Source organism: Hyperoodon ampullatus, assembly GCF_949752795.1.
Source record: "Hyperoodon ampullatus genome assembly, chromosome: 12".
Lineage (NCBI taxonomy): Eukaryota > Metazoa > Chordata > Mammalia > Artiodactyla > Ziphiidae > Hyperoodon > Hyperoodon ampullatus.
The window spans coordinates 554,890-567,608 of record NC_136925.1 but is presented as its reverse complement, the minus strand read 5'-3'; the positions used below and the strand labels follow the sequence as shown (position 1 = coordinate 567,608).

General features: G+C 37.7%; 1 protein-coding gene across 29 annotated transcripts in view; it reads right to left on the bottom strand.

Annotated features, from left to right (window-relative positions):
• SNAP91 (synaptosome associated protein 91) overlaps positions 1-12,719 on the bottom strand; it is a gene marked incomplete at both ends in the record, with an annotated part of 154,046 nt that overhangs the window by 97,718 nt on the left and 43,609 nt on the right. For all 29 annotated transcript variants that reach the window (XM_079716444.1, XM_079716417.1, XM_079716439.1 and 26 more), the window contains 4 exons: positions 1,175-1,268; positions 2,992-3,094; positions 3,845-3,920; positions 4,559-4,701. In XM_079716444.1, the coding sequence (XP_079572570.1) occupies positions 1,175-1,268; positions 2,992-3,094; positions 3,845-3,920; positions 4,559-4,701 (416 nt within the window). The remainder of the gene's footprint in view (positions 1-1,174; positions 1,269-2,991; positions 3,095-3,844; positions 3,921-4,558; positions 4,702-12,719) is intronic.

Sequence of the window (12,719 nt, the reverse complement as noted above, 5' to 3'; positions counted from 1 at the left end):
CTCTAATCACTAGCACAAAGAAGAACAATTTCTCTCCATTTCCCAGTCCTTGCTCACAACTCCTCATGCTCTGCTCTTTCTCCTTTTCTGACTTCTTTTCTCCTTTAAGCAACACAGTACCAACATTAAGGGTAAGGAAAGCAAAGAAAAATGAGTAATAAGAAAAAAAGTTAAGAGAAAAGCAATTCCATATATACCTAGTGATGTCCTTACTGTAAAATCTGTCAAAAAACAGTAAGATGGTTTGCTGCTTTAAATGAAATTTCACAGGAGTTGGGTATTGTGACTAGGATAGACAAAACCATAATCTTAACAGAGATCTTAGTTACTAATATTTGAGGAAAACCTTTGTTTTACGCAACCACCAAAACAGAGGAAAGATAACAATGTGAGTTAAGAATCTTCCTACATGGCAGAACATTTTATTTTCACAAATCAGGTATGTTTCATTAAGTGAAATTTTTAGTTTGAAATAACTGTAAATCCACATGAAACTGTAAAAAAAATAATAGAGATTCCCATGTACAACTTACCAGTTTCTCCCAGAGGTAAAATCTTGCAAAATTATAGTACAATATCACAACCAGGATATTGATATCAGTACAATCCACCCATCTTACTCAGATTTCCTGTTTTACCTGTTGTATGTATGTTTAGTTCTATATCATCTTATCGCATGTGTAAGTTAGTGTATCCACCATCACAGTCAAGATACAGGGTTGGTTTTAAGAGACAAGCCACGTTGGTATTGGCAGGAAGAAGGACCATGACAAAACAAAAATAATTCTCTTCCATGGATGGTGCCATTTAAACAGACTGTATAAAATAGTTCCTAATAGCAGGCTGGGGTATTTAGCTGCCTGAACATATGTTTTGCAGCTACTTTATTCTGTCAAACACAACTGGAGGCCACCATCCTGCTCTGAACATGGGAATCCAAGAATGCACCACTCGTAGTTTTCCATGACTGAAGTAAACACCTGTAAACTTCTCTGACAATGTGGACAACCAAAATCCTCTATTCCTCACTGACAGCCTAAACTACGTGTTCATCTAATTCAACTATATGAGGGAGACCTAAATCTGTTTCCTGAGGAAATTCTTTATCTGTAGCCCACCTTCAAATAATAGGCAGCATGATTGTGTAAGAAGCATTTTCTGGTGAGATACATACGTCAAATTCCAGCAGTGCATCAATCTGTCCCTGTAGTACGGGCATACTCTTCAGTAGTTTCTCAGGAGCCATTGTCCTCATGACACCATCAGCCCTACAATTTAACAAAAACCAAAACGGTAAAACTTACTTGTATGTGGAAAATTTGAGACCACATGCATTGTTCCAAACTGTTTTCCTCCTATTTCCTTGTTAATCTCCTGGGATGATTCTGAGATGTGAAGAGGCTTTGGTTGGGTCCCTTCTCTATACTCCTTCTCACCCACTTGCATTCCTTAACCACACAGGCCGTGCTTTCTATGTACTGCCCTCAGGAAGAAAGCAACGTGATCTGGATAAAAGAGGCCAGCTGAATTTATGAATGGATTTTTCTAAATCTATAACAGAAATACTAGTATTAAAAATCTAGGTTTCCTAAACCCCACTTTGTTTTTGGGAGAGAGAGAGAGAAAACATGTCTTGGAAGTCTTCAAAACCTGTAGGACAGGGAACAGAATTTATACTATTAACCATCAAGTGAAGAAAAAGGCACTCTGATTTGCAGTTTGGTCAAAAAGAGCTGAGTTTAACCAGCTGTAGAGAACGTGACTGGAGGTTAGCACTGAAGGGTGCATCGTAGGGGGCACTGACGCCTGCACCCACCCACAGGCCTCTTAGGGAGCTCCTGTATCCAGAGATGGTCAAGAAGCAGCAGGAGTGAAACAGCTGAGGAAAATGCCCAGGTGACGTGACTGCGCTGATAACGGCAGCTTTCGGGCTCTCCCACCTCAACGGTAGGGAAAGCATCCCAAAGTGCCCTTATGTGCCCACTCAGCAGTGCAGAAGTTTCTAAGAAGGCTGTGGACATATTGTGGAGAGGTCACAATCCAGCTCAGAACATCAGCCACGGCTGCCCAGGGCCATGTAAGAAGTCAGAGGAAGGCATAGGAACTAGAATCATCTCTAATGAGATGGGGATGAAGTCAAACCTTCATTTTATAAAATGTTCACCCACAAGAAACTAGTTTATTTTGAATAGGCAAGTTTATATTTTTCACTACCATGATAAAAAAAAAGTAGTTCAAAGCTAAGTTGAGGTCAGCTATCAGAAAACAGAGTTATATCTCTTTGTGTGAATTCTTGAGACTAAAATATTAAACTTTGTACAATATGCTGCCATTATTTCAAATTAGGAATGGATACAAGATTTGCACAGATTTATAGTTGAACACTTTTGATTAAATTCAAACATCTATTTAGAGGGAAATAAATAGCAATTATGAATTAAACTTGCAAGGAGCCTGTATCAATGAGATTTTCCTAATCAATGGTTGGTATTCATAATTAGTTCAGATATGGTGTGTTTTCATGTGTTTGTGTATGTGCATGTATAACAGAAGGACAGTATTATCTGTTCTCCAGATCTGTGATAGATCTCCACACATACATATAGTTCAGTTTCACCTCAATCAAAACACACTGAAATAACTATTGTCGACCACAGCCATGTTCTTTTAAATGAAACTTGTTTAAATTCTCTCCATTTAAAATTATTTGAAGGTATATAACTGTTCAAGAATTTTGAGTTGATTTTAACAAAATAAAATGTTGTACCATGTCAACTCTGAGCAGCAAATCAGATTTTCTGCATGAAAATATAAATAAGTAACATTGCAACCACAAGGCTAACCTGCATAATATTATTGAGGTTTTTTTTAGGTTATTATAAACTGGGGCTTCATGATCAAAACTAGTTGGCAATTAACTTAATTAAGATAAATCAAGTATGTCTCAAAGACTTCTTCTGCTCAAATAAATATGAGAAAGAAAAAACATACCCTTTCTTCACTCTGGCAAAATCAAATGCCATCTGTCTGTAAGAGAAAGCCTTTTCATTCAAATATCTACTATAGCGCCTTATGAAGGTAGACATATCATAACCTGGGGGGAGGGGCAGAGGAGATAAAACTAATTAATAAAATACCTTCAACTGTGCTTTGCTAGTTCCAATTTTTTTTTAAACTCCTCAAATGTAAATAATTCTAAGATGAGGTCAATAAGTGTACCAGACAGGCCTCATTTAAAATCCTACTTGAGGCAAAAATACTTTTAGCATGAGACATTCCAAGACTATTCAATTTAGATATGCTATCATCTTTGTACAGAATGTCTTTTCTGATTTTTCCTTGCATTTTTGTTCACTGTTTCAGATTTAATACATGTAGCTATCTGAGAACTAACCACTTGCTTGGTGTGCTTGCCTTATACGTAATAGACAACTAGTAAATATGCTGAATGAACAAATGACTGCAGTACAAATTCTATTAATTTACAAAAAAACATTTAAAACTGGATTATTTTTAACTGGGAAAGTACTTTTTCATTTCATTGCCTCTTACACCTTCATTAACAAACAACTGTGGATCTAACATACCCACTGTTACTTTTTAAGGTAACACTGAAAAAGACAAGAAACAGAATTAATGTGTAATTCATATGCTGAGTTGCATAACAATTAAATATTTTAAAGCTAATATAAAGTAACTATATAGTCACATTTACATTTTTTTCTTGTATATCCAATGGAGCTATCAGTTAACACTGATTTTTAATTAATAACCTCACTTCAAAAATCAAAAAATTCTGCATCAAAAACATTAGCAAGAAAATTATAAAACATAATATTCTCACCATGGGATCCACTTTTGTCCAAAAAATTGCTGAGATTGAATAGTGTATTTCTAGAGGCCAAATACTGAATAAATCTCTGAAAAACAAAAGTCACAACTAAACATCAATATCCTGAAATCACTACTTTAGACAAGTTCTGATACTAAAGGGAATTTTCTAAAAATATAAATTCTCATTGTGATTTTTTTCACTCAGTATAAAGTTTCCAAGTCTGTGGGCTTTCTCTGAGGGGGAATAAAAAATGATCATACTCACTGAAATAGAATTAAATTGTGTGATCTTTCATTTCTGTATATAACAGAAACACTGCAATTTAATAGGATTCGGTAGGTATCCCATATAAAATGGCTAATTTTTAGTTTAGTCAATATTTTCCAAAATTAAACATTTTTATGAAAGTAATTTTCACACAGAGGCACAAAGAATTACTTCCCAATGGGAAAATAATTTTGTTGTTCCTTTCTCCTAATATTTTTGTCCATTAATACGTTTACATGGTATATACAGATTTAACACTTTGATATCTCTAACAAAATGTCTAACAACATATTTCTGAAAAACAGCTAAACAGTAGATTAAAATTGTACTCCAGATGACTTTGAACCATATACTTCCTCTTATTTTCCTCCTAATTAGTGAAAGCTTAAGAAACTTAAGTCATCACCAGCCTCCCTCCCCTGCCAAAAAAAGAAAAGTTAGGTTTACATGGTTTACCTCATTTCCATGCACCATGAGATGATGCGTAGTGACTAAAGCTTTAAATACAACCACCCAGCTACTGTTTGTTGCCCGCTCAAAGAGCGTGTCCGCCATCTGAGGAATATTAACATTGGTCTCATTGGTAGCCTGGATCAAATCTATGAAAATAGAAGATTTCAGTCAATGACACTAATGATTGCATAAAAAAATTTCATTTCAAATTTTAAACATTTAAACCTGTTGAGTTTATGAGTCCAAAACTGCATTGACAACAGCTAAAAAGATTTTCAAAAATTAAATGTCAGAGAGATTGGTTCAAGATGGTGGAGTAGAAGGATGTGCTCTCACTCCCTCTTGCGAGAGCATGGGAATCAAAACTAACTGGTCAACAGTCATCGACAGGAAGACGTTGGAACTCACCAAAAAAGACAGCCCACATCCAAAGACAAAGGAGAAGCCACAATGAGATGGTAGGAGGGGTGCAATCACAATAAAATCAAATCCCATAACTGCTGGGTGGGTGACTCACAAACTGGAGAACACTTATACCACAGAAGTCCACCCACTGGAGCGAAGGTTCTGACCCCACGTCGGGCTTCCCAACCTAGGGGTCTGGCAACGGGAGAAGGAATTCCTAGAGAATCAGACTTTGAAGGCTAGCAGGATTGGACTGCAGTACTTCAACAGGACTGGGGGAAACAGAGACCCCACTCTTAAATGGCACACACAAAGTAGTGTGCGCATCGGGACCTATTGGAAGGAGCAGTGAACCCAGGGGAGACTGAAGCAGACCCACCTGCTAGTGTTGGAGGGTCTCCTGCAGAGGCAGGGGCAGGTAGCTGTGGCTCACCGTGATGACAAGGACACTGGCAGCAGAAGTTCTGGGAAGTACTCCTTGGCATGAGCCCTCCCAGAGTCTGCCATTAGCCCCACCAAAGAGCCCCGGTAGGCTCCAGTGCTGGGTCCCCTCAGGCCAAACAACCAACAGGGAGGGAACCCAGCCCCACCCATCAGCAGTCAGCAGATTAAAGTTTTACTGAGCTCTGCCCACCAGAGCAACAGCCAGCTCTACCTACCACCAGTCCCTCTCATCAGGAAACTTGCACAAGCCTCTCAGATAGCCTCATCCACCAGAGGGCAGACAGCAGAAGCAAGAAGAACTACAATCCTGCAACCTGTGAAACAAAAACCACATTCACAGAAAGACAGACAAGATGAAAAGGCAGACGGCTATGTACCAGATGAAGGAACAAGAAAAAATTCCCAAAAACAACTAAATGAAGTGGAGATAGGCAACCTTCCAGAAAAAGAATTCAGAATAATGATAGTGAAGATGATTCAGGACCTCAGAAAAAGAACGGAGGCAAGGATTGAGAAGACGTAAGAAATGTTTAACAAAGACCTAGAAAAATTAAAAAATAAACAAAAAGAGATGAACAATACAATAACTGAAATGAAAAATACACTAGAAGGAATCAAGAGCAGAATAACTGAGGCAGAAGAATGGATAAGTGACCTGGAAGACAGAATGGTGTAATTCACTGCTGCAGAACAGAATAAAGAAAAAAGAATGGAAAGAAATGAAGACAGCCTATGAGACCTCTGGGACAACATTAAACGAAACAACATTCGCATTATAGGGGTCCCAGAAGGAGAAGAGAGAGAGAGAAAGGACCAGGGAAAATATTTGAAGAGATTAGAGTTGCAAACTTCCTTAACATGGGAAAGGTAATAGCCACCCAAGTCCAGGAAGTGCAGAAAGTCCCATACAGGAAAAACCCAAGTAGAAACATGCCAAGACACATAGTAATCAAATTGGCAAAAATTAAAGACAAACAAAAATTGCTGAAAGCAGCAAGGGAAAAATGACAAATAACATACAAGGGAACTCCCATAAGGTTAACAGCTAATTTCTCAGCAGAAACTGTACAAGCCAGAAGGGAGTGGCATGATATATTTGAAGTGATGAAAGGGAAGAACCTACAACCAGGATTACTCTACCCAGAAAGGATCTCATTCAGATTCAATGCAGAAATCAAAAGCTTTACAGACAAGCAAAAGCTAAGAGAACTCAGCACCACCAAACCAGCTCTACAACAAATGCTAAAGGAACTTCTCTAAGTGGGAAACACAAGAGAAGAAAAGGACTGACAAAAACAAACCCAAAACAATTAAGAAAATGGTAATAGGAACATACATATCGATAATAACCTTGAATGTAAATGGATTAAATACCCCAACCAAAAGACACAGACTGGCTAAACGGATAGAAAAACAAGGCCCATATATATGCTGTCTACAAGAGACCCACTTCAGACCTAGGGACACATACAGACTGAAAGTGAGGGGATGGAAAAAGATATTCCATGCAAATGGAAATCAAAAGAAAGCTGGAGTAGCAATACTCATATCAGATAAAATAGACTTTAAACTAAAGAATGTTACAAGACACAAAGAAGGACACTACATAATGATCAAGGGATCAATCCAGGAAGAAGATATAACAATTATAAATATATATGCACCCAATATAGTAGCACCTCCATATATAAGGCAACTGCTAACAGCTATAAAAGAGGAAATCGACAGTAACACAATAATAGTGGGGGACTTTAACACCTCACTTACACCAATGGAAAGATCATCCAAACAGAAAATTAATAAGAAAACACAAGCTTTACATGACACAATAGGCCAGATAGATTTAATTGATATTTATAGGACATTCCATCTAAAAACAGCAGATTACACTTTCTTCTCAAGTGCGCATGGAACATTCTCCAGGATAGATCACATCTTGGGTCCCAAATCAAGCCTCAGTAAATTTAAGAAAATTGAAATCATATCAAGCATCTTTTCTGACCACAACGCTATGAGATTAGAAATCAATTACAGGGAAAAAAATGTAAAAAACACAAACACATGGAGGCTAAACAATATGTTACTAAATAACCAAGAGATCAGTAAAGAAATCAAAGAGGAAATCAAAAAATACCTAGAGACAAATGACAATGAAAACACAATGATCCCAAACCTATGTGATGCAGCAAAAGCAGTTCTGAAAGGAAAGTTTATAGCAATACAAGCCTGCCTCAAGAAACAAGAAAACTCTCAAATAAACAATTTAAACTTACACCTAAAGGAACTAGAGAAAGAAGAACAAACAAAACTCAAAGTTAGCAGAAGGAAAGAAATCATAAAGATCAGAGAAGAAATAAATGGAATAGAAATAAAGAAAACAGTAGCAAAGATCAATAAAATTCAAAGCTGGTTCTTTGAGAAGATAAACAAAATTAATAAACCATTAGCCAGACTCATCAAGAAAAAGAGGGAGAGGACTGAAATCAATAAAATTAGAAATGAAAAAGGAGAAGTAACAACAGACACCGCAGAAATACAAAGCATCCTAAGAGACTACTATAAGCAACTCTATGCCAATAAAATGGACAACCTGGAAGAAATGGACACATTCTTAGAAAGGTATAACCTTCCAAGACTGAACCAGGAAGAAACAGAGAATATGAACAGACCAATCACAAGTAATGAAATTGAAACTGTGATTAAAAATCTGCCAACAAACAAAAGTCCAGGACCAGATGGCTTCACAGGTGAATTCTATCAAATATTTAGAGAAGAATTAACACCCATCCTTCTGAAACTCTTCCAAAAAATTGCAGAGGAAGGAACACTCCCAAACTCATTCTATGAGGTCACCATCACCCTGATACCAAAACCAGACAAAGATACTACAAAAAAAGAAAATTAGAGACCAATATCACTCATGAATATAGATGCAAAAATCCTCAACAAAATAGTAGCAAACAGAATCCAGCAACACATTAAAAGGATCATACACCATGATCAAGTGGGATTTTTCCCAGGTATGCAAGGATTCTTCAATATACACAAATCAATGTGATACACCATATTAACAAACTGAAGAATAAAAACCATATGATCATCTCAATAGAGGCAGAAAAAGCTTTTGACAAAATTCAACACCCGTTTATGATAAAAACTCTCCAGAAAGTGGGCATAGAGGGAATCAACCTCAACATAATAAAGGCCATATACGACAAACCCACAGCAAACATCATTCTCAATTGTGAAAAACTAAAACCATTTCCTCTAAGATCAGGAACAATACAAGGATGTCCACTCTCACCACTATTATTCAACATAGTTTTGGAAGTCCTAGCCATGGCAACTGGAGAAGAAAAAGAAATAAAAGGAATACAAATAGGAAAAGAAGTAAAACTGTCACTGTTTGCAGATGACATGATACTATACATAGAGAATCCTAAAGATGCCACCAGAAAACTACTAAAGCTAATCAATGAATTTGGTAAAGTTGCAGGATACAAAATTAATGCACAGAAATCTCCTGCATTCCTATACACTAATGATAAAACATCTGAAAGAGAAATTAAGGAAACACTCCCATTTACCATGGCAACAAAAAGAATAAAATACCTAGGAATAAACCTACCTAGGGAGACAAAAGACAAAAGTTTTCTGTATGCAGAAAACTATAAGACACTGATGAAAGAAATTAAAGATGATACCAACAGATGGAGAGATATACCATGTTCTTGGATTGGAAGAATCAATATTGTGAAAATGACTATACTACCCAAAGCAATCTACAGATTCAATGCAATCCCTATCAAATTACCAATGGCATTTTTTTACGGAAGTAGAACAAAAAAACCTTAAAATTTGTATGGCGACACAAAAGACCCTGAATAGCCAAAGCAGACTTGAGGGAAAAAAAATGGAGCTGGAGGAATCAGGCTCCCTGGCTTCAGACTATACTACAAAGCTACAGTAATTAGACAATATGGTACTGGCACAAAAACAGAAATATAGATCAATGGAACAGGATAGATAGCCCAGAGATAAACCCACATGTCTATGGTCAACTTATCTATGACAAAGGAGGCAAGGATATACAATGGAGAAAAGACAGCCTCTTCAATAAGTGGTGCTGGGAAAACTGGACAGCTACATGTAAAAGAATGAAATTAGAACACTCCTTAACACCATACACAAAAATAAACTCAAAATCGATTAAAGACCTAAATATAAGACCGGACACTATAAAACTCTTAGAGGAAAACAAAGGAAGAACACTCTTTGACATAAATCACACCAAAACCTTTTTTGACCTACCTCCTAGAGTAATGGAAATAAAAACAAAAATAAACAAATGGGACCTAGCGAAACTTAAAAGCTTTTGCAAAGCAAAGGAAACTACAAACAAGAGGAAAAGACAACTCAGAATGGGAGAAAATATTTGCAAACAAATCAACGGACAAAGGATTAATCTCCAAAATATATAAACAACTCATGCAGCTCAATATTAAAAAAAACAAACAACCCAATCCATAAATGGGGAGAAGAACTACATAGACATTTCTCCAAAGAAGACATACAGATGTCAAGAAGCACATGAAATGCTGCTCAACATCACTAATTATTAGAGAAATGCAAATCAAAAGTACAAGAGGTATCACCTCACAGCAGTTAGAATGGACATCATCAGAAAATCTACAAACAACAAATGCTGGAGAGGGTGTGGAGAAAAGGGAACCCTCTTGCACTGTTGATGGGAATGTAAATTGATACAGCCACTATGGCGAACAGTATGGAGGTTCCTTAAAAAACTAAAAATAGAATTACTATATGACCCAGCAATCCTATTACTGGGCATATACCCAGAGAAAACTATAATTAAAAAAGATATAATTAAAAAAGACACATGCACCCCAATGTTCACTGCAGCACTATTTACAATAGCCAGGTCATGGAAGCAAGCTAAATGCCCATAGACAGACAAATGGATAAAGAAGATGTGGTACATATATACAATGGAATATTACTCAGCCATAAAGAGGAACGAAATTGGGTCATTTGTAGAGATGGGGATGAATCTAGAGACTGTCATACAGAGTGAAGTAAGCCAGAAAGAGGAAAACAAATATAGTGTATTTGTGGAACGCATATATTTGGAACCTAGAAAAACGGTACAGATGAATCGGTTTGCAGGGCAGAAACTGAGACACAGACGTAGCGAACAAACGTATGGACACAAAGGGGGGAAAGTGGCGGGGTGGTGGTGGTGGTGCTGTGATGAATTGGGAGATTGGGATGGACATGTATACACTGATGTGTATAAAACTGATGACTAATAAGAACCTGCTGTATAAAAATAAAATAAAATAAAATTCAAAAAAAAGTATCTTTCCTTCAACGAAAATTAAATGTCATATTTTCACACATGGACATATAAATACATTTTTCCAATGTGTTTATTTTTTCCTGGGCATATTTTTTCTATTGAATTCTCTTCTGTAACCTCTTCTGAATTTTATCCGTTTTCCGGTACCACTGCCATTTTTTAAAATTACAAACTCAAAGCAAAGCTAAACTTTATGTTAATCTTTTTTGTTATCACTCCTAGCACAATGTCTCAAACTTGCGGACACTTATTCTATACACCAGTGGTCCCCAACCTTTGTGGCACCAGGGACCGGTTTCATACAAGACAATTTTTCCACGGACTGGGCGGTGGGGTGGTTTCGGGATGATTCAAGCACATTACATTTATTGTGCACTTTATTTCTATTATTATTACATTGTAATATATAATGAAATAATTATACAACTCACCATAATGCAGAATCAGTGGGAGCCCTGAGCTTGTTTTCACTTGCCACTCACTGGTAGGTTTTTTTTTTTTTTTTTTTTTTTTGCGGTACGCGGGCCTCTCACTGTTGTGGCCTCTCCCATTGCGGAGCACAGGCTCTGGACGCGCAGGCTCAGCGGCCATGGCTCACGGGCCCAGCCGCTCCGCGGCATGTGGGATCTTCCCGGACCGGGGCACGAACCCGCGTCCCCTGCATCGGCAGGCGGACTCTCAACCACTGCGCCACCAGGGAAGCCCACTGATAGGGTTTTGATATGAGTCTGCAAGCAATTGATTTATTATGGTCTCTGTGCAGTCAAACCTCTCTCTAATGATCATCTGTATTTGCAGCCGCTCCCCAGCGCTAGCATCACCTCATCTCCACCTCAGATCAGCAGGCATTAGATTCTCATAAGGAGCGCGCAACCTAGATCCCTCACACGTGCAGTTCACGGTAGGGTTCAAGCTATAAGAGAATCTAATGCCGCCGCTGATGTGACAGGAAGCGGAGCTCAGGCGGTAATGCGAGCGATGGGGAGAGGTTGTAAATACAGATGAAGCTTCGCTCACTTGCCTGCCACTCACCTCCTGCTGTGCGGCCCGGCAGTGGGGGTGGTTGGGGACTCCTGCTATATACCATCTGAAGGCAATAACATAAGTGTATTTTTTGAAATACTATATCGAAAAGCCTACTTCATTTGGATTTTAATTTTGATGGGTGCTAATAACACACTTGTCATGTAAGTGGCAGAATGAGAGGGAACAGTGAAAGAAGAAAGAATTCCACTATGCTCATCAAAGCTTTCACAGAACATCATTCAGGCATTAAATTACTATGATTTGACCTGAGTTTATAAGAGAGTAAATCTTTGTAACACATTCACCATCCGCATCTACATATTAGCTACTATTCCAGGTGTACCTCAGGGGAAAAAAAGTCTATAGTGTCCAAGAGGGGCTGCTGAGAATTCAGAAAAAGTGAGCATTGTCAAAAAGTTAGCTGAGGCAACCAAAGACCATGTCCTAAGGAACAGAAGCAAAGCCACCCTGGTGCAGTGTGGACTTAAGAAAATTACTTCAACAGACAAGATGACCTTGTCAGGATGAGAAAACTGTGGGAATTCTCTAACAGGCCACACCCGTCCTGCAGAGGACTGCATGTGATACCCAGTGCCCAGGAAATCCCATGCAACAAACGCAAAGACAAACCCACCCTGTTCCTTACTTAAAATCCACACTCACTAATCATTAAGCTCCACATTTGTTTTATGCATTTGTCTATTGTACAATAAACAGAATTTTTAAAATTGATACTCCATCACTGCTCTTAACTCCAAGACTAAAAGGGTATCAATAATTGATCTGAATTATAAATGGACCAAACCAGACTTCTTTCTTACTTTATATTTATTTTAAACTTCCTATCCCCTGAATAGGAAGATGGGAAGTTTAAAATAAATATCTCCCTTTACTGGAATTCTACTCATC